Source organism: Macrotis lagotis, chromosome X (genome assembly GCF_037893015.1).
Source record: "Macrotis lagotis isolate mMagLag1 chromosome X, bilby.v1.9.chrom.fasta, whole genome shotgun sequence".
Lineage (NCBI taxonomy): Eukaryota > Metazoa > Chordata > Mammalia > Peramelemorphia > Peramelidae > Macrotis > Macrotis lagotis.
Window position 1 is genome coordinate 49,703,202 of NC_133666.1, and position 22,529 is coordinate 49,725,730.

Here is a 22,529-nt window from a genome sequence, read left to right on the forward strand (position 1 = left end):
GTGAGCCACACTGGGGAGAGCATGAAATGAGGGCTTGGACTCCATGATCTCCCTCCCAAGGCTCTCCTTTCTGTCTTGGCACAGCTCTGACCCCTGGTGGCCAGTGGTTTCCAAAGCCTGCCTGCAGTTGGAGCTGTCTGCAAGCATAATTCAGAGAACTTTGAGGTGAAATGCATCTTACTCATAAGTATAGAATAGGTCCGTTATTTATGCTTACATGTCAGTCTGGTACAGTGGCTCTAAGGACTGAATATCTAGTTTCAAATGTACCCTCAGAGACCTCAGGTGAGTCATTTAACTTTGTTGGGTCTTAGTTTCCTCCTATGGAAAATGAGTTTGTTGGACTAGATGACTTCATAGGGCCTTTTCCCATTCTAGTTCTGCATTCATTTTTCTAATGATTTATTATTTGCTAAGCATTTCTCTCTCAGCAACCCTGGCAAGGAGGTAGTGCAGAGAAAATAGTTCCCTTCCTCTTGAAAGATGAGGAAACTGAGGCTCAGATGTTTTACTAATGGTTTCAGAACTGGAGCCTCCTTAGTGAGAGTGTTGCCAAGATTTCATCAGTCAAGTGTGAAGCCTTTACTGAAACTTCAAGTTTATAGACTGCTTGATGCCCACCCACTCTTCCAAAGGTCACATGACCTTTCCTTGTAAAGATAACTCCAGGCTTCTCTATGCCTAAAAACTAGTGATTCCTTTAGTGATTTTAGTGCAGACTCTGGGATTTAGAAACTTTCTCTTCTGTGCTTGAGAAGTTTGCTGTGTGTGTGTGTGTGTGTGTATGTGTGTGTGTTTCTGTGTGTATGTATTCACATACATAGAAACACATTTTCATACCAGTCTCCTTAGTCTCACAATATGTCTAGATCTTCTCTAGGAGACCAAAGCTACCAGATAGTTAAATGGGTACAGTTCAACTTCAGTGTGTCCTTATACATCCTTATAAGATAGGGATTGCAGGTTATCATTTTTTTCATTTGACAAACTGAAGCTTCAAGAGGGGAAACCTCTAGCCTGGGGTCCCATAGTAAAGAAATATATGAGAGTTATGATTCAAACTCAAATACTCTAATTTCCAAACCACATTCTCTTCCATTATACCTCTGTATCTGACAACCAGCATATTCTCCTTACAGACTGAGTACTCAGTATTTTATAACTCCCATTCTAGAATTTGTTCAGCTTCTGCTTTCCTTAGATAAGCTCTAGCTGATTTCATAGAAGTCAAGAGCTGATGACTGAATTCTTAAGCTCCTATGGATTATGGGATCATGAAAGGTCACTTGAAGGGCAGCTGAACTGACCCTCTCATTTGGGAAATAAAGAAACAGGAATTCAAAGAGGGTTACTGAAGCTTCTTAATTTTTGACTTACAGTCAGTAAAGTAGCAAAACCAGGATGCATGACATTTAACTCGAAAGATCTCCGGTGTTGCCCTTTTTCCTTCCCAGCTTTGACCTGAGACTATAAAATCAAAAAGATTTTCTAGGATCAAATATCAACGGACCTACTTACAATCCTTAACAAGTTGCCTCACCTCTTTGTGTTGTGGGAGATTCAGTGTCTCCAAAGAGAGACTGATAATTAGTAAAAAGTGAATGAATTCACATAATTCTTGGGATTTAAAACTGCTCAGGATTTATTTTAGAAGGTTTACAAACTGCACAGATTAACAACTTTTCTCCTTCTAGAAAAGCAGTAAGCACTTGGAGGACAGGCTAGGTGGAGACAGAGAGAGAGAGAGAGACAGAGAGAGAGAGAGAGAGAGAGAGAGAGAGAGAGAGAGAGAGAGAGAGAGAGAGAGAGAGAGATCCTTGCAAGGTTAAGATAGAGTCAAGAAGAACAGAAGGGGTGGCACTTCTTAAATGTGCTTCTGTAGTGGGTTGGACAAAGATGGAACTTGGGGAGTGGTGTAGCCCCTGGCTCAGGTATTCTCCAATAGGCAAGCTACTTACTGGTCCTTTCTATCCCAAGGTCCATGACCTCTAAGTCTAACATATCATTTCCTGTGAAGCCATTGTAAGCTTGACTCATTAATGGCCAAGGTCAAGTAGCTGGAAACCGGAAGCTGGGGAAAGGGAGAAGATGTAGGAAAGGTAAACAATCCAAGGCTGTTGTGACCCTGGGCAAGTCCTTTCACCCTGTTTGAACAACAGAATTCCCCAGATAGGTCACATCTTCCCTACATCACTTGAGCCTCAGTTTCCTCTTTTAAAAAGATCCCTTCTGTCTCTCTCAAAGTCAGTTAGTTGACACTGCAGTGTATAGTGGGCCAAGCCTGGGATCAGGAATACCTGAGTTCAAATCTAGCCTCAGATCCACTAATGTGACCTGGGTAAGTCACTTCATCCTGTTTCCCCCAGTTTCCTCATCTTTAGATGAGTCAGAGGTCTTTTCCAATAAAATCTCAAATGGGGTCATGGAGAGCCAAACACAGATGAATAACAGCTCTATTACACTATTGTCCTCATTTGCATTTCTTTTAATTAATCATTAGTACAGTTAGTTATTAATAACAATAGTGATGATAAAATAATACACATCCTTAGTGCTTTGTACTCTACACAATACAAGGAAAATGAGGAAAATAGTACAGGTATTATTATCTTCATTTGAAAGAGAAGCAAGCTAGAAGGGAGAAATCATTAGCCCTACAGAAATGGCATGGGGTGGGGGTGGGGACAGGGGAAGAGGAAGTATTTCCTTATTGTTGTCTTATTCCCAGCACTGGGTGCTAGGGCTATAGAAGAAGGCAAAGACCTGGGCATTATTCTCTTTATGAGTTCACAGGGTGGTTGAGGAAAGAGACACACAGAGGAAACCCTCATAAAACAATGGTGTGTTGGGCCCCTGATTCTAAGTCTGGCTCAGCTCAGCAAAGGGGTAGAAGCCAGTGGAGGGGAAGGGCTGGAGCCATCAAGAGGAGGAAGACTCCACTGAGCAGCCACCCCACTTCCCCTCCCTTCCTCCCCATGTGTGTATATGTAGACTGCTAGAATTGGGGGGGGTTGCTCCAGAGAGGCATGAGATGGCCTGGTTGGGGAGGCAGCACCATGGGAGGTAGCAATGAACCAGAACCGGAACCTAAAATGCCAAAAGGAAAATGGAAAGAAAGTTTGAAGGATTTTCACATATTGGAAGCAATGCAATACATTCAACAAACACTGACTTAACCTCAGATGGAAGTAAAGCTCTGATCTCAGAGCTGTGGATACACAGGAGATAGACAGACACAATCTGTAGGTTGAGGTACCTAAATATCCACAGTAAGTGTTAGAGAACTAAACTTTTCCAAGAAATTTAAGAAGAGAGTGATCACTTTCATCTGGTTGGGGCCTGGGGATGGTTTGAACAGTAGGCAAAAATAGGGAGGTATCCCCTAAGCTTTTTCTCCCTTCAGGATAAGGGAGGGAGAAAATTTAGTAAATGGAATGGGAGGGCTGGAAGGATCCAAGTATTGTGACTATTGTAATAGTTTTAGAGAGGTCATAAATCTAAACCTTAAAGGTCATCCAGTTCAATCCTTTGATTTTACAGAGGAGGGAAATGAGGCCAAGAAAAGTTCAAGTTAATTGTTGTTCAGATGTTTTCCAGTAATGCCCAAACTCTTCATGATCCCATTTGGGAATTTTCTTGGCAAAAATACTAGAGTGGTTTTTGTCATTTTATTCCATAGCGCATTTTACAGATGAGAAAAACTGAGGCAAACAGGGTGAAGGGACTTGTCCAGGGTCACACAGCTAGTGAGTTTCTCAGACCAGATTTGAATTCAGGGAGAAAAGTCTTCCTGACTCCAGGCCCAGAACTCAATCTACTGCAATCTACCTAGCTATCCTAAAAGGCAGTAAGAAGCAGAGGTGTGATTTTTAAACCCACATCCTTTTCCTTCAGACCCTGTGCCCTTCCTACTGTAGCTCCTATGGAGTCACAGTTGTTCTGTCCACCTCTCTAGTTTAGTCCTTCTCTAGAGAAGATAGGTGAAAAATAGTTTGGATCTCAGAGTCACACATTAAGTAGAACAGGATGAGATCTGACTGAATAGAAAGAAGATAGTCAACTTATGGAGGGGCCTGAATATCACTCTCAGAAATTTCTACTTTATTCAGGTGAAAATAGAGGTTTTGGAGGAAACCAATGATGTGGTCAGAACTGTACTTTAGGAAGAAGGCTCAGACAGATGTGTTAGAGAAGTAAGAGAAAGGAAGCCCTGGAGCCAGGAGGCTCACTTAGTTGGCTGGCTATTGCTAAAATGGTGGCATTGAAGGCAAGGGAGACTCCACCAGCCTGGGTGAGTGATTGAAAGTAAGAAGTTAGGGAGAGGAAAGATCCTGAGAGGAGGAAGACCAAGTTAGAATGCTGATTCTACCTGGGGACTATTAGAAAAGGCTGGAAGAGCTTTTCTAAAGGCTGGAAGAGCTTTTCTAAAGGACAGGCAGGATTTAGATAAGTGTCATAAACTGTTGGCAAGGGAGTTGGTTGAGGCCCTTTGTGGTTTAGATGAGGCTTTTGCTGATCTCCAGAGGGGCCTGGGCATTTCTGGGATGTTAATATGCATCAGTAAAAAGTTTGTTGGTGGTTTGGAGAGCAAGTCACCCAAAGCAGGTGCAAATTATTTCGTGGCTCATCAGACATCAAACCTTATCTGTAGTCAAAAACACCTCTTAGGGCCCAAGGCTTGAAAAGAGACAGTTGCCAGTTGACACTGGCTGCTGATTAAGTTTGGGTGACTCCCTCCTTGCTAGAGCTGGGCTCAGGTGCTTTTATTGTCCAAAGGACATTGCAGGAATGCTGAGGAACCTGTTAAATGGTGCTTTCTGAGGCCAAAGGCAGATACGGCTCAAATGCTACACTAGGAATCATGCAGCTTAGATCTCAGGTTTGACTCTGTCAAACAACAATGTGAGCCAGGTGTGCTGGAGCCAGCTCTAAGCTAGCAAGAGTTGATAATTAAATTTGCACTAAGAGCACGTACACCTCAGAAATTGTTTTCATTGATTGTAGACTTTTGAAAATGAAGATGAAAAATGATAATAATGTAGACTAACTTGAAAGTGTTTTTTCCTCCTCCCTCACCTAAATATTTACCAACCCACTCCTGCCTGTGACCATGGCAAGTTTCTTAAATCTCTGAGCCTCAATTATCATATTTGTAAAATGGTGAAGGTAATGATAACACTTATATTGCCTACTTCATAGGGCTACTGCTTGAAAACTTTAAAATAATAGAGAAATAAGTATGAATTATAATGATTGCTTCAGTCCCTTTCCTGGGAGAGGAAAGACAGGAATTGTTCACTGTCCTTGGTACTGGCCCTGGGTCTGCAAGCAAGAGGTCCCAAAGCTATCATTTTATTGAATCACAGATCAGAGTTGGAAGGGACCTCAGTGATCCTATACTTCTAGCTCTTCATTTTACATAGGTGTATGCTGTGATCCAGAGAGGAAAAAGGATTTGACCAAGGTTAAGCAGTTGGTAAGTAGTGACAGGACTCAAATCCAGAGCCGTTGACTTTCAAAGTCCTGTGTTCTATCCACCTTTGCTTTTTTCTTCAGACTTAGAATGTAAGCTCCTTTAGGTCAGGGACAATTCTTTTCCTTTTGTCTTTGTTCTACCTAGAACAGTGCCATGACACACAGTAGGGGCTTAATAAATAATCATTAAATTGAATATAAAGCTGTAATTGAAGGCACTTACTAAAAAGTCTTATTTTCAATCCCTGACTCAGTTTCTTTAAGATTAGGTTAAGTTTCCAATTACTTTTTTGACTACTTATGGCTCTTTATTAAATTTAATTTTTATTACATCATGATCTAAGAAAGATGCATTAATAATTCTGCCTTTCTGCCCTTGATTGTGAGGTTTTTAATGCCCAAACACATGGTCACTTTTTGTATAGGTGCCATATACCCTTGAGAAAAAGTATATTCCTTTTTTTAGATTTTGTTTTCAAGGCAATGGGGTTAAATGGCTTGCCCAAGGCCACATGGCTAGGTAATTATTAAGTGTCTGAGGTCGGATTTGAACCCAGGTACTCCTGACTCCAAGGCTGGTGCTCTATTCACTGTGCCACCTAGCCACCGTGGTATATTCCTTTCTATCACCATTCAATTCTCTCTAGAGTTCTATCACATCTAACTTTTCTAAAATTCTATTTACTTCCTTCACTTCTTTCTTGCTTATTTTGTGGTAAGATTTATCTAATTCTGAGAGGGAAGTTGAATTCCCCTACTAATAGAATTTTGCTATTTCTTCCTATAACTCACTTAACTTCTCTAAGAATTTGAATCCTATAGCACTTGGTGAATATATGTTTATTATTGCTATTATTTCTTTTGTATGGTGCCTTTTAGCAAGATATACTTTACTTCTTTATCATCTCTTTTAATCAGGTCTATTTTTGCTTTTGCTTTGTCTGAGATCAGGATCGCTACTCCAAAGTAGTTTGCTCTTACTTCAGTTGAAACATAATATATTCTGCTCTATCTGTTACCTTTATTTACTCTGTGTATATCTCTGCTTCAAATGTGTTTCTTGTAGACAACGTATTGTAGGATTCAAATTTTTAATTCATTCTGCTATCTACTTCTGTTTTACAGGAAAATTCATCCTTTTCTCATTCACAGTTATGATTAATATCTCTGCATTTTCCTCCATTTATACATTGTTCTCTCCTTCCATCCTATCCCTGCTCATCAATATATTGCTTTTGACTACTATCTCCCCCAATCTGCCCTGCCTTCTATCAATCCCCACCTCTTTTTCTTTTCCCTTTCCCCTTCTACTTCCCCATATGGTAGGATAAATTTCTAAACCCAATTGAGTGTGTATGTTTTCCCTCTGAGTCAAATTAATTGAGAATAAGATTCAGTCAATGCTCACACACTCCCTTCTTTCCCTCTATCATTTTAGGTCCACTGAGCCTCATCATGTGATGTGATTTATACTCTTCTACCAATATAACCCTTTTTTTTTTCATGGCTTATTTTTTTTTAATATCATCAAAACTAATTTATACTCACACTCACTAAGTACACTCCTTTCAACTGTCGTAATAGAAATACAATTCTCAAGAGTTACAATTATTTTCTTCCCATGTAGGGATGTAAATAATTGTCTAATTAATTGGTGGACATTTTTTCTTTTTATTTACCCTTTTAGGCATCTCTTGAGTCTTGTACTTGAAGATCAAATTTTCTGTTCAGCTCTGGAGTTTTTTTAATCAGGAAAATTTGAAAGTTACCTATTTCATTGACTATCTTTTTGAATAAAATAATATGTTGGATTTTTAGGGTAGTTAATTATTGGTTACTATCCAAGCTCATTTACCCTTAAGAATACTATATTTCAGGCCCTCCAATCCTTTAATGTTTTTTTTTAATTTTATTTTTATTTAAGGCAACAGGGTTAAATGACTTGCCCAAGGTCACACAGCTAGGCAATTATTAGATGTCTGAGGGCAGATTTGAACTCATGTCCTCCTGATTCCAGGGCCGGTGCTCTATCTACTGCACCACCTAGTTGCCCCCAATCCTTTAATCTTGAGTTTGCAAAGTCCTGGTAATCTTGACTGTGGCTCCATAGTATCTGAATTGTTTCTTTCTTGCTGCTTGCAATAGTTTCTCCTTGATCTGATAACTCTGGAATTTGGCTACAATATTCCTTGGAGTTTTTATTTTGGGATCTCTTTCAGGAGGTGAATTCTTTCAAGGACTGGATTAACTTCTTGTTCTAGGAAATTGGGGCAGTTTTTTCTTAATAGTTTTCTGAATGATATTGTCTAGTCTCTTTTTTTGATCGTGACTTTCAAGTAGTTCAATTATTTTTAAATGATCTCTCCTAATTTTTTTTTCAGGTTGGTTGTTTTTCCTATGAGTTATTTTACATTTTCTTATATTTTTCCAGGCTTTTGATTTTGTTTGATAGGTTCTTGGTGTCTTAAAGGGTTATAGTTTCCACTTGTCCAATTCTAATTTTTAAGAATTTATTTTCTTCAGTTAGCTTTTGTAGATCCTTTACTTTTTGGTCAATTCTACTTTTAAAGGTATTGTTTTCTTCAGTCAATTTTTTACATTTCTCCTGCATAACTCTCATTTATTTTCCAAATTTTTCTTCTCTATTACTTGGTTTAAAAATCCTTTTTGAGTTCCTCCAAGAGGACCCTTTGGACTTGAGAGCAATTCATAATGCTCTTTGAGGCTTCACATGTAGGTGATTTGCCACTGTTTTCCTCTTCTGAGATGATATTTTGATCTTCCCTGTTGCAACAGTAGCTTTCAATAATTAGGGCTCTTTTTACTTTTATGTTCATTTTAAAAGTTAAGTTCCGCTCCTGGGACACAGTCCCAAGTTTCTTGTGTCTGGTCACTAGTTCTCCGTACTGGGACCTTAGGGGCTGGCAGCTTGCTCTTTTCATTAGGGTGGCCCAACCCAGTTCAACCTGTTGTGCTGGCATTCTGGGGCTCACAGTATGCCTTCTGCCCTGGGGCTGGGACCAGAACCCTCACTGTTGACCTACTGTATTGTTGGCCTTCCTAGCTGGGACACAGGGGCCTCAGTTACTGATCTATACTGTGACTTAGAGCCTCCCACTGGTTTCCCCAATCCCCTCCTATGCTGAACTGTTCTCTCCTTTTACCCAAGTGGGGCAGACCTTCCATGAAGTCCTTCCAATAAGTTGCTTTACTCTTTGTGGTTTCTGTTGCTCCAGAGTCTGTTTAGAGGCTTCATTTAAAGTTGTTTCAGAGGGAAACTGAGAAAAATTCCATCATCTTGGCTCTGTGTAGGAACTCCCCTCAGTAGCTTCTAACCACAGCATCAGGGACTGAAATGTAAAACTTGGAGGGCCGCCATTTGCATGGGTTATCATTTGTCTTGGCCCCAGTTGTTTCTGTATGCTGACTGCTATTTCTGTTTAGCTCAGTGGGTTATAACACAACACTGATGATGGTAGGTCATAAGTTCAGACTTCATGTGAACTGGTTAACCACAATAAATATCTGTTGAACACTCAATATCCAGTCAACTTTGTTAGATGCTGTGGGAGCCCAAAATAAAAGCAAAGTCCTGCTCCTCAAGGAAGTCATAATCTAGTCAGGGAGATAAATTTGTCACAATATTAGTGTTTAAGTTATTATCTGTGGTCACCTGGATTTCATTAGTGTAAGGAGAGAACTTCCAGTGTAGAGGCTCCCTCCCCTGATGCAGCTTGCCTCTAACTTGTAGCTTTAGGGAACTTCCTGGGATGATGGGTGGTTAAGCAATTGGTCCAGGACCACCCAGTCAGAGGGTTATGGAGGAAACTTGAGCCCAGGCTTTCTTGGCTTCAAGAGAACCCTTTACCTACTACATTATAAACATAGCTCCTATTTCTATAGATCTTAGTAACTTTAAAAAGACATGATATTATTTCATTAGTTCCTCAAAACAACCCTTAAAACAATTCCCACTGGATGGCAATTATTATCCCTATTTTATAGTTTGGGAGTTTAAAGTTCAAAGAAGTGACTTAACAACGTCCTACAGTAGGGTCATGGACATAGCACCAGAAATAGAATTGGAAGGTCTGGGTGAAGGGCTCAGCTCTACCATTTTCTTTCATTCATTCAACAAAGACATTGAAAAACCTACTGTGTGCAAAATGCTGGTCTTATAACTAGTGGAGTCCAGAGATCTGAATTCTACTAATGACTCTGTCATTAATTGGATATGTGAACTCAGGGACTTAAGCACTGAATAAATTGATTGAAAGTGATTTTTTCTCTCTGTATTCTGCTATCCTCCTGTGTAAATTGAAGGGGGTAATCTTTGGGGTTTCTTCCAATTCAATGGGTCTCTGGCATCTTATCCTGTGATTCCAGTGTAAGATAACAATATACTCCAGAGTGCAGCCAGAACTAATATAAATAAAATATAATTGTGAAATAACAAAATAAATGAAAGTACAATAGAACACAGGTAATATTAATATGTGGTTTTCTAAGTCAATATACCACCCACAGATTTCCCTAAGTATAGTTTGATGTTTTTATTTGAGCTTGATACCACTGATATAACATGCCTCAAGGCAGCTTATCATAAAAGCCTAATAAAGGAAGAGCTCTGTGAACTAGAAAAACCTGGGAAGACTTCATGAAGGAAGCAGAGCCTCTTTTGGGTCCCTTCCCCTGAGCAGCTAGACTGACAGTGAATGAGAATGTGCCACTACTTGGACAAAGTGATGGCCTTGAGTATTGTAGATGGATAGGAAGTCATCTGGCTGCCAGTCAGACAATTATCCAGGTCCCTCATCAACCAAAGCAAGATACTGAGGTACCTTTGGAAACAGAGCCTAAGGACTTCCGGAGATTTAGTTGTGTCAATGGTACTTGGAAGCCTTGGATATATGATGGTTTCTATTTGTAGGAAATGTCTGGCCCCATGTGATTTCTGATCTGATTATAATTCTGTTTTGTGTCTTCTCCCAGTGTGATGCTTTTGAGTTGGAGAGGGAGGTCAGAAAGCTCCTACATTGTTTTCTTAGGCTATTGGACTATATGCTAAGAGCCCAAGTCAGCTGGAAAAGAAAGGATTTCTGCAAAAGTGATTGTTGAGATGTGGAAGCGGCTGGTTGTCAAGTTAAAGTGACAAGACCTGCTGTCAGTCGATGGTGCCCTCCATTCAGAGGGTATCTGGTCCAACCCACATATGAACAGGAATTCCAACCAAACAACAAGCAATTATTTAATATTTACTTATGCCAGACAACATTTGAAGCAATGAGATAATGAATTCAAATGTCCCTGAGAAGTTATCATTCATTTTCCATTTGAACACTTCCAGTAGGTGAATGGGAAAGATGTGACCAGTTCCTTTAGAAGGAGCCTAATCCCATTTGGAATGACTCTGATTATTATGTCCATTGCTGTTGTTCACTTGTTTCAGTTTTATTAAACTTTTCATAATTCCTTTTGAGGCTTTCTTGGAAAAGCTAGTGGTTTGCCTTTTCATTTTTCAACTCATTTTACAGATGAGAAAACTGAGGCAAACAGGATAAAGTGACATGTGTACTAGTAAGTGCCTGAGCCCAGATTTGAACTCTGAAAGAGGAGTCTTCCTGACTTTAAGGGAGATTGCTCTATTCACTACAGCTGCCACCTACCTGCCCAGGATTATGATATACTCAATCAAATGCTCAAGCTATGAAAACAGCCCAAGTTAACTTTGTCTCTTCTCAGAATCCATTTTTCTGTCCCACCCAATATACAGATTTCCCTAGTGTTTAACATTTGGCAGAGACAGGTAAAATTAAGTATGAGGAACCTCTCCTTTGCCACATAGCTAAGGAAAAGATTTCAGAAAGAAGACATGTAAATGTTAAAGCCTCCTGCCTAAAAGTGTTTAGGATAAGAGTTCACAGCAAAAGGGGACCTGAAAGTGTGTTCAGCTTGAGCAGAGGTATGGTGGTATAATAAAAAGTGATGATATGTAGTTTAGGGTTACCTTGAATAAGTCATTTTACTTTTGAGTCCCTATTTTTTCATTTGTGAAAAGAAAGATAGATGCTCTCTAAGGTCATTTCCAGATTAGGTACAAGTGCCAATACCAGGTTAGGTTTTCAAGTGCAAAAGAACCTTGCTGTTTACTTAACATGAAACAGAGAGAAATTGATTCCTTAAATGCCACATCATTTGAGCAAGAATGGATAGTGAGATCTGCCAGATAATTTTGACCAGCTATGATGGATGCTGCTGCTTCAAGGACCTGGTCAAAAGAACCAGGTAAGGGATGGGTATAGATGGGCAACTTGTTCACCACTCTCTTAATCACCCACAGTCATTCCATTCTGAGTGCAGCCACTGGAGATGAAGATATGAAGGGAGAGCCACCCTTGGAGGTATCTGCCCTTTGGGTGGCAGCAGTTCCTTGCCTATCACATAGCTCTGAATTCCTTCAGTGAGGCTGGTGGAGAGGGGTAGTAAACTGACTCTCTCCAACTGCGGCCACACATGGCAGCCAAACACCTGTGGATCCTGTTGATCTGGCTTCTGGTATGTAGGCTTTGGTTTCTATGATCCAAATGAACAACATGGTATCCTTTAACTCTTATCACAGATGATGGGCCAGGTGGGAAGGATGGAATATATGGGAGATGAAAGTGAATCACCAAAAGAATGGGTAACTCCCCTCATTCCTTTTTAAAAATATTGTTTACTTATTTTGTGAAATATTTCTCAATTGTACTTTTAAAAATTTTAACATTCAGTTTTTAAAATCTTGAATTCCAAATCCTCTCCCTTCTCCTACCCTTTGAGAAGGCAAGCAATATGATATCAATTATACATGTGGTGTCATGTATTTTGGTATTAGTTATATTGCAGAAGAAAACACATACATATAAACAAGAAAAAAAAAATGAAAAAATGTTTCAGTCAGTCAGCACTCAAGAGTTCAGTTCTCTCTCTTTACTGTCATACTAGTGACACAAGTGAGACTATATCTTAGAATTGTTTTAATTTGCATTATTAGTGATTTGGAACATTTTTTCATATGACTTTAGATACCTTTGATTTCTTCTTATGAAAACAGCCTGTTCATAGCCTTTGTCCATTTATCAAATGGGGAATGGTTCTTATTTTTAGCAATTTGGCTCTCTTATCCTTCTTGCTTAGTCTTCCCTTTTTCCCCTTAGGAATGGAATTTTAAGTACAACAAGATTTCATTTCACTTCCTTTTTGGGAGAATTTGAAGCCCCCTCAGCCATTTAACAAACTAAAAGGACAAGGCACATGGAAAAATATTTTGTGTCAGGGAGCAACTTTGGGGCATTGAAAGCACTGCACCATTTCCCAGGAGAAATCAAGCCTGCTCTCCTCCTTCTTCATTTTCCATCCACAGTATCTTTTCAACATATATACATATATACACATATATCTATATATAAATGCATATAATTTAAGCTTAAAGCTGCACTAAGAGTTTTGGGACATTGTGGATTTGGGTGTCTGTAAAAATATGTATATGTGTATTTATGTATGTAGACATATACATATATATATAGAAATACACACATACATGTATATAGATACATATACATATATATATATATATTTATATATCTATATCTATATCTATATATACTTCTAGTCTATATAATACACACACACACACACACACACACACACACACACACACACACACACAGATGGACCAGCTCTCTGGACAGCTCATTATACTGCAGATCATAGTTTTTCATTTGGACTCTACTCAGGACATCCTTTGTGTGACAATTCCTGTTTTATACCTCTTTTGATATAATCATAATTTCATTAAACAGTAATTTCTGTGATTGAAGCTATCAGAGAATTCTGTTGGATATTAACATGTGGGTGAGCAACACCTTGTGAGAGGGATCCTTTCAGATGGTTTTATTCTACTCTCCAAAACTCATAAACAAAAGCAAGAACTTGCATTCTCTCCATCATTATTCAGTTGTATGATTGAGATGATGCAGTCTGTGCTGAAACATTGTCTATACTTCTTGCTTATTCCTTTCTCATTTTTCTATCAAAGATGCCCTTGGTGGAGGTGTAGACCATTCCCCTAAATATTTTATACAGATTGAAATGAGAATGTACATTGGTAGTTTCTACTGTCTTTTCAGTTATCTTTTTTGTGATAATTATAACTATGTTTTCCCCATTTTCTTGTTATCTTTTCCTCTCTAAGGCACATTGAAAAATTGATCCAGTTCTCTGTATATTTTAGAAATGAGTCCTTTGTCAGAAATACTAGTTGTAAAAATTGTTTCCCAGTTTATTACATTTCTTTTAATATTGGTTACAGTGGTTTTGTCTGTGCAAAAGCTTTTTAATTTAATGTAATCAAAATTATTTAGTTTGTTTTTAATGGTGTTCTCCATCTCTTCCTTGGTCATAAACTGCTTCCCTTTCCATAGATCTTCCAGCTAAACTACTCCTTAATCTTCTAGTTTGCTTATCATATGGTTTTTTATGTCTAAGTCCTGTATCCATTTGGATCTTATCTTGGTATAGGGTGTGAGGTGTTGGTCTAATCTAAGTTTCTTCCATACTAACTTCCAATTTTCCCAGCGGTTTTTACCAAAGAGAGTTTTTATCCAAATAGCTGGACGCTTTGGGTTTATCAAACAGGAGATTACTGTAATCAATTCCTCCTATTGTACCTAGGCTATTCCACTGATCCATCACTCTATTTCTTAGCCAATACCAGACAGTTTTGATGACTGATGATTTATAATATAAGTTTAGATCTGGTAAGGCTAGAGCACTGAGTCAAATTGTTAAAAAACAAACCATCCTAAAAATATATAAAAAAAATAATTAAAAAACAAGCCATTCCCTAATTGACAAATGGTCAAAGGATATGCAAAGGCAATTTACAGATGAGGAGATCAAAGCAATCCATAGTCATATGAAAAATTGCTCTAAATCACTAATTATTAGAGAAATGCAAATTAAAGCATCTCTGAAATACCACTTCACACCTCTCAGACTGGCCAATATGTCCAGAAAGGACAATGATCAATGTTGGAAGGGATGTGGGAAATCTGGGACATTAATATACATTGTTGGTAGAACTATGAACTGATCCAACCTTTCTGGAGAGCAATGTGTAATTATGCTCAAAGGGCAACAAAATGTGCATACCCTTTGATCCAGCAATACCACTACTGGGTCTATACCCTGAAGAAATGATGAAAAAGGATAAAAACATCACTTGCACAAAAATATTCACAGCAGCCCTGTTTGTGGTGGCAAAGAACTGAAAATTAAGTGAACGTACTTCAATTAGGGAATGGCTTTACAAACTGTGGTCTATGCATGTCATGGAACACTATTGTTCTATTAGAAACCAGGAGGGATGGGAATTCAGGGAAGCCTGGAGGAATTTGCATGAACTAATGCTGAGAGAGATGAGCAGAACCAGAAAAACATTGTACACCCTAACAGCAACAAGGGGGCAATGATCAACCTTGATGGACTGGCTCATTCCTTCAGTGCAACAACCAGGGAAAATTTTGGGCTATCTGCTATGGAGAATATCATGTGTATCCAGAGAATGGAGTGTAGAGTTTAAACAAAGACTATTACCTTCAATTAAAAAAAAAAACCTGTTATCTTATTATGTAATTTTGCTATCTCATACTTTATGTTTCTTCCTTAAGGATATGATTTTTCTCTCATCACATTCAACTAAGATCAATGTATACCATGGAAACAATGTAAAGTCTAACAGAATGCCTTCTGTGGGGGTAGAGGGAGGGAAGTGAGATTAGGGGAAAACCTGTAAAATTTAAAATAAATAAAATCTTTCTAAAAATAAATCAATCCTGAGGGCCCTGAAAATGTGACACCTTCACCACAGATTTCTTCTGAGTTTTGTTTATTCAGTTCTAGCTACTCTTTCCAGTTTTAACTTCTTAAGTGCTGTTTTCATTGCCTCATGTAGTAAAATGGACACTCAGAAGGTTGATGAGAATTGATTCAATGCAGTTTAATTGAGTAAGAGCTGTAGAAATGCTGGAAGGCAGTTTTCATTCCTCCATTTTTAGCTATTTGTTATCTCTCCATTTTCACCCAGAAATGATACTGGGATGACTTGATTTAATAGTTTTACACCAAGCTTTCTGCAAGCCCATCTTTCCCTCTATCACTTCATACTATTTGAGAGCTGATACAGCTTGAATCTTTACCAACTTCCTCTGTAATATTTTTACAAATGAGTTTGCAAACTAAATCAGTGTTATCCTTAGAAACTTTATGTTTCTCAAGGAAATTAAATGTTGCTCTAGATGAGCAGCTTTATAATGCCTGTTCTCTTCACTGTAGCTATTGTTTTATATCAGTCAAACCTTTTCTAGGAAATGCTGATAATCAAAGTTAATGTCTTTATTTTTCCATTTCATATTTTTCAATCAAAAGTTTCTAAGTTGGGGGCATTTTTAAAAGTATTATCATCTCATCTTTATCCCTTCTTTTAGTTTAATATAAAGATAGACCTTATCTCTAACCAGTATCAACATAGGCACCTGATTCAGAAATCACTCCTGTGACAAAAACCTATTATTTCCTCTTTGAAAGATGTAGTTAATTTCATTCTTTTTTTTTGATATTGTTTGGGGTTTATTTTGTTCTCTTAAAGTATTCATAGAAGAGAGATACATATATAATCTTTAAATTTTTGACTTCTTTTATTTCCTAATCCTGAATGTTATTTTTCAGTCTATTTGTTACTGTCTCCCTCTATTCAGATTCATGTTGAAGTTATTCAGTATCAAAGTGTGTTGCTTTAATTTGGAGTTTTTGTCAAATGCTCCAAAAGTTTTCTTTATTTCTCCATCTTGTCCAAGAGATATTGGTGCGTGCACTACAAAGAATTATATTTGAGGTGGGCCTCTTGCTTGCTCATGAAGGAATTAACTCTTATCTAGCAGCGCCTCAATTTTTTGAAAGGTGAACCTGTGGGTCATCTTTCTATTTAACTAGCAATTTACTTGCATCTTCGGGTTCCATTGAGAGTAAGTATAGAAATATTGTTGTGACTTTGTTCTTTTCATAGTTAGAGAACTAATAATGATTAATATTTATATGTGCTTTAAAACTTATGTGATTCCTAGTACCCTTTGACTCCTTTTCCATCACCTTGCCATTATGACTAAGGAAATTGGAGGGGAACACACAGGACTGAGATTCATTTTGTATTTTTATTTGTTTCATTACTAAATGACTCATTACCAGGTGCCAATATGATAATGATGAACCTCTCTGGACTTAGCTAAGCACATCATCAGACAGAAGGTACCATCTATTTCTGATACCATGTTCATGGCCTCTCCCATCTGGTAGAATCTATCAGAGCTCCATGGCCTCCAAGAACCTAGGGTTCATCGTCGCATCACAATGAGAAACTGGAGGAGGGGATTATGGACATACCAGAGCTACTTTATCCCAGAAAATCATTATACCTGGTAGTTCCTGAGAACCAGAGTTGGAGGTGGGTTGATGCAAGAAATTCTGTCAGGTTACCTGATCTGCTGAACTTGGAAAGAGGATAGAGTGATGCAACTGTCTCAGAGGAACAGTACTAGAACAGAAATCAAGAGATCTGCTTTAAATCCCAGATGTTCTATCAAATAAGTGTCTGACCTTAAGTTAATCATATGATCTCTATAAGGTCGTATGCAAATAATTCTAAGTTTCAAGAGTAGAGTTGAGTTCAGTGTGTTGGTTATGGACTTTGTTTTGTACTCTTCCACTTCCATGTGCTTGATTACCCCATTTCCTTGGGTCCCTTCTTTGCTTGTTGATTCCTACTTAACTCTTAAAACTCAACTTGAAACTATGAAACCTTCCCCCATTTTCCTTGTCAGCAAGACTCTTCTTACTTGGATGTCATTTTTTTTTGTTTTGTACTAATCGAGTAATTGTGCACAGTAGACACCTAAGCAGTTTTTCTTGAATGGATGTGGAATGAATACCCTCACATATATTTCTCTGGTCTCTGCAGGAATCATACCCAGCCTCTCCTTAATGAAGACACATCAATGGTCAACATGGGCAGCAATGACACAATCAATACAACCAGCAGCTGTGATAACACAGAAGTAACATTTCAGTACTCTCTTTATGCAGCCACATATATTGTGATCTTCATCCCTGGCCTTCTGGCCAATAGTGTAGCTCTATGGGTCTTGTGCAGTTTCATCAGCAAGAAAAACAAGGCCATTATCTTTATGATCAATCTGGCTGTAGCTGACCTTGCTCATGTTCTCTCTCTGCCATTACGAATATATTACTACATTAACCACCATTGGCCCTTCCAGAAGTTCATGTGCCTTCTCTGCTTCTACCTGAAGTATCTCAACATGTATGCGAGTATCTGTTTCCTGACATGCATTAGTCTGCAACGGTGCTTCTTCCTTCTCAAGCCCTTCAAGGCCCGAAACTGGAAGCGTAGGTATGATATGGCCATCAGTGCCATCATCTGGGTTGTTGTTGGGTCTGCCTGCTCTCTTTTTCCTATTCTGAGAAATGCTAGCTTGAATAACAACTTCCAATGCTTTGCTGACCTGGGATACAAGAAGATGAGTGTGGCAAACTTAGTGACAATGATCACCTTGGCTGAGCTGACAGGTTTTGTGCTTCCTGTTGTCACCATTGCCTGGTGCACCTGGAAGATGGTGATCTCTTTGTGGCACCCACATGTGGCCTGTGAAGGGGACACTGAGAAACAGAAGGCTCTTCGGATGGTCCTCATGTGTGCTGGAGTCTTCTTCATCTGCTTCACACCCTACCATATAAATTTCCTTTTTTATGTATTGGTGAAAGAAAATTTCATCACTAGCTGCCCCATCATTCAAAGTGCAGTCTATTTCCACCCCTTCTCCTTGTGCCTTGCAAGTCTGTGTTGTTGCTTAGATCCAATCCTTTATTATTTCACGACGTCTGAGTTCCGTGACCAACTTTCCCGCCATGGTAGCTCAGTGATCCGATCCCGGCTTATGAGCAGGGAGAGTGGTTCTTCAATGGTCAGCTAAATAAGCCCATCCCCAAAGACTTGCTTTCCTCTCATATTCTTTGACTGTTTCTAAATCCAGAAAAATTGCCAAACTATAAATGGAGTTACTGGACACTTAGTATGGGGCAATGGGAATAGAAGGAGGTAGAGGTTGAATTTGTTTGAACTATTTTTGTTGTTCTAAAATTGAGGACTCAAACAAAAGAGAACAAGATTAAAGCCTCACAGATGTTTCAGATTTCATTTCATTAAAAATATTCTCAGCAAATTGTGGTAATTTCATCCAATGTGTATATTTCTTTTTTAAAATATTTTTTCAATGTACATATTTTTTTTCTGTAGAAAAAAAAACCCAAAAAGCATATCTTGAATTACTATTCAGAAACCAATTTCCTTTCCCTTCTTTTTTATATAATGTGGATGAAAAAAGCCAGTCTCTTAGCTGTGAGGAATGCAAAAGCAAAGGGAAAAACAATAGATAGAATTTGATCTCTCATTCCTTTTCTTAGTTGCCAGTGCTGATATAGTTCTGAGATGAGGACCCAGTTCTTCTTTTCACTTTACCCATGAAGACATAGACGCAAACTGCGTCATCATATGTAAGCATGACTAGGGTGGGGTAGCCTAATTTGCCTGGGGTCATCACACTCATCCTAATGAGGTTGACTTGGTACTTAGTTTCCTAGAGGATTTTTTGATAATGTCCCATTCTGTAGTGCTCACAGATTTCTATCATAAAGGTTCAAACAATCCATTCCATCAAAAAGGATATCTCATTTAGGTAAGGCCCAAGGGGTCAAGCCTATTAAGCTGTCATAGGAAAAATTAAAAAGATAAACAGAGAATTTTAAGTCAATTAGATAAGTTTCAAACTTAACCATGTCACCCTAAACACACATATCCTTACAAACTAACAAATTTCTATAGGGGATTTATTGTACTACTGCTACATGTCTGGAATTCCAGTACTCAGATGGACACTCCTGCTATTTGACTCAGATGTAGATAAATTTGGCATGAGGAAACTTGATGATGCCAAAATTCTATGACTATTAAGTCCAATAACTCATGCTATAGTATAATGAATTTAGAACTTTATCACATTCTGTGGGAAAGGGAGAAAGGGTAATTGCTGGGAAGATGTTACTACAATTCCAAGACCATTAAAGAGGATTTCAATATGGGCAGACTGTTTATTTGCATTACCCACCAGTGAAGGGCCCCACACAGAAGAGCTTTTAGCTCAAGTATACTGATAACAGCAAAAGAAGACCAAGGAGAGCGGTATAGACAAACTAGCTTCTGACCAATGGGAACAATGATATGACTATAAAAATGTGATTTCACTTTTTAAAAATAATGTTATTGGGGTAGCTAGGTGGTGTAGTGGATAAAGCACCGGCCTTGGAGTCAGGAGTACCTGGGTTCAAATGCAGTCTCAGACACTTAATAATTACCTAGCTGTATGACCTTGGGCAAGCCACTTAACCCCATTTGCCTTACAAAAACCTAAAACAAAATAATGTTATTGATGTCTCTTTAAAAAAATAAAATTTCCTAATATGTAAAGTGTACTGTACATATCATTGTCGTTCAAGTCATGTCTGATTCTTCGTGACCATGTGGATCAGGACTGTCCAAGTTGCATGTGGATCACAGTGTGATTTTATGCGGCCTCCTGTGAGTTACTAAGTGCTTTGGTAAACAAAGCCAAGCAACCACTAAAAATGGCTAATAAAAATGTATTGTCTATTGCTTTGATAAAAACTTTTAAAAGTAAGGTTGGACAGCGCTGCTGTAGACTATGGTATGCCAATTCTGTCCATGTAATGAATGTTCCTGGCAAGGATATGGAATTGTTTACCATTTCCTTCTCTAGGGGATTAAGGCAAATTAAATGACTTGCCCAGGTTCACATAGCTACTGAATGTCTGAACTCAGATCTTTCTAACTCTAGACTCGCTATTTTATCCACTGAACCACCCAGCTGCCTCTATGTTGTATATAATGCACACTTAATAAATGTTTCTTCATGCATTCATTTGTATACTATCCTTCCCCTGGTAGTATTCTTCTTGTTAAGAAGAAAAAGGCAAAGCCATTGATCATGTATATCAGAATATGCAACATTTCTCATTTATAATTTACCTGCCTCTAGAAGGAGGGATTGATTTTATGGTGTGACTGGTGAATTCCTATAAAGAAGCTTCAGAAGTGACTTAACAAAGCAACTGCTTTGTAAGGTGGTTATCATTTTGATTTATAAGTTCTAATAGGTTTATAAATATATCATGGGACCTTGGGCTGGTCACAGCCTCTCTGGGTCTCAGCTTCCTCAAATAAAGTGAAGCTGTTGGAGGAATAGATGACTTTTATTTTTTGGACTAGATGATTTCTAAGGTTGTTTCCATTTGTAAATCTATGATTCTACAGGCCTGATATCTTAATCCATTTTGAAACTCCTTTGAAATTGCAAAGAACAACATGGAGGACTTATGATTATAATGAAAACACTTTAGATTTTGTGGTTACAGCCTTTGAGTTTGCCCATAAATCAAGGCAAAGTTTTTAGGGGTTTTTTAAACTCTGTGACATAATGCAGTACATAAAGAAATGAATACGTACATTTTAGAGATGTGTACCTTGCATAACATAATGACTATGCTAGAAAGACTAAAATAACAACTCAAGAAAACAGGAATACTATGTGTTTCAGGGCAGTAAAATGAACGACTAGGTGTCTGAGGCCTGTGAGTGTAAAAGAAAAGTTGTAATAAAAAGTGAGGACAACAAGACAATCATTCCTGAAATCGTTTCTCCAGAAGTCATCCCAAATGTCTTCTCAAAGATGCCTGTCAACATCACCCCTAAGAAGCTCTTCCAGAATTCCCTGTTGTGATGTTCATACCTTTCGACTGGTCAGAATAACAAGGCAGAAGTTGTGAAGAAGTATAATAAGAATTTTGTGCTATGGTGTATTATATTCAATTTGTTTTGTTTGGTTTATACACATTTTATAAAGTTTTTTAATGTTTAGTGTCAAGTTATAACATGATATCTATTTCATTAAACAGTTGCTTAAACATAGTGTTTGTAGTCATGCTTGTAAATGTTGGGCATAAAGCCAGCTTTTGGTCAGGAGCATAATCTCCCTTTTAAAATACTATTTCTATGACTAAACAGTTTGGTGTAACCCCTCAGAATCCTGCTAAATTCACTCACAAGAATGCCAAAATACTTCCTCAATACACTTATTTTTTAAGTCAAGTCAATTGCATTCAACATACATTGTTAAATACAAGGGACATTATTATCACTATTAGTATTATCATCATTCTCATTAGTGTTAATATGATTTCAACAGTGTTTACCTTTAGCCACATAGTCCTTTGAAGGAATCAGGAATTAGGACAGAGATCATGCAAATCATTTCACAAAAGGGTGGTGTGGTTCCCCCCAAACTAGTCATCACTAGTCACTAGAGGCATGGGTTAGGTAAAAGAAAGCATGTGTAAATGTACAATAGTTCCTTTTTTATGCAAGTGCTTTTACACACACACACACACACACACAAACAGAAATATATCAATTTGTAGACTCACAGGCCTCAAATTCCCTCTTGACCTCTCTGATGCTTTGGACACTGATTTCTTCTACCCTCCACTTTGGTGATCCTGCTTTCTCCTAGTTCTCCCATCCAACTGACTCCTCATTCTTAGTCTTACTTTGTTGGATCATCATCCAAAGCAACCCCCTTTAAATGAGCTAAGTAAGGAAGATCACAAAAGACAGTCCTTGCTTTCAGATTTCACTGTCTAATGGGGAAGACAACATGAAAACAACTTTGTACAATAAATATATAAACAGGGTAACTTGGAGGTAACTTTAACAAGAAGAGGGATCAGAAAAAGTTTCTTGCAGAAAATTCAAGTTTAGCTAAGACTTGAATGAAACTAAGAACCAGAGACAAGGAGAGACTTATAGGCATGAG

At 38.2% G+C, this 22,529-nt stretch overlaps 1 protein-coding gene across 10 annotated transcripts in view; it reads left to right on the forward strand.

Annotated features, from left to right (window-relative positions):
* LOC141503366 (putative P2Y purinoceptor 10) overlaps positions 1-21,627 on the forward strand; it is a 67,143-nt gene extending 45,516 nt beyond the window's left edge. For 3 of the 10 annotated variants that reach the window (XM_074208604.1, XM_074208605.1, XM_074208608.1), the window contains exon 2: positions 17,528-21,626. In XM_074208604.1, the coding sequence (XP_074064705.1) occupies positions 17,528-18,557 (1,030 nt within the window). In that variant the 3' untranslated portion in view covers positions 18,558-21,626. Of the gene's footprint in view, positions 1-5,423; positions 5,477-7,960; positions 11,761-11,815; positions 12,031-16,177; positions 17,015-17,527 lie in introns of those variants that run through there. The other 7 variants (XM_074208603.1, XM_074208602.1, XM_074208607.1 and 4 more) reach the window with 7 other exon arrangements.
* The last annotated feature ends 902 nt before the right edge of the window (positions 21,628-22,529 follow it).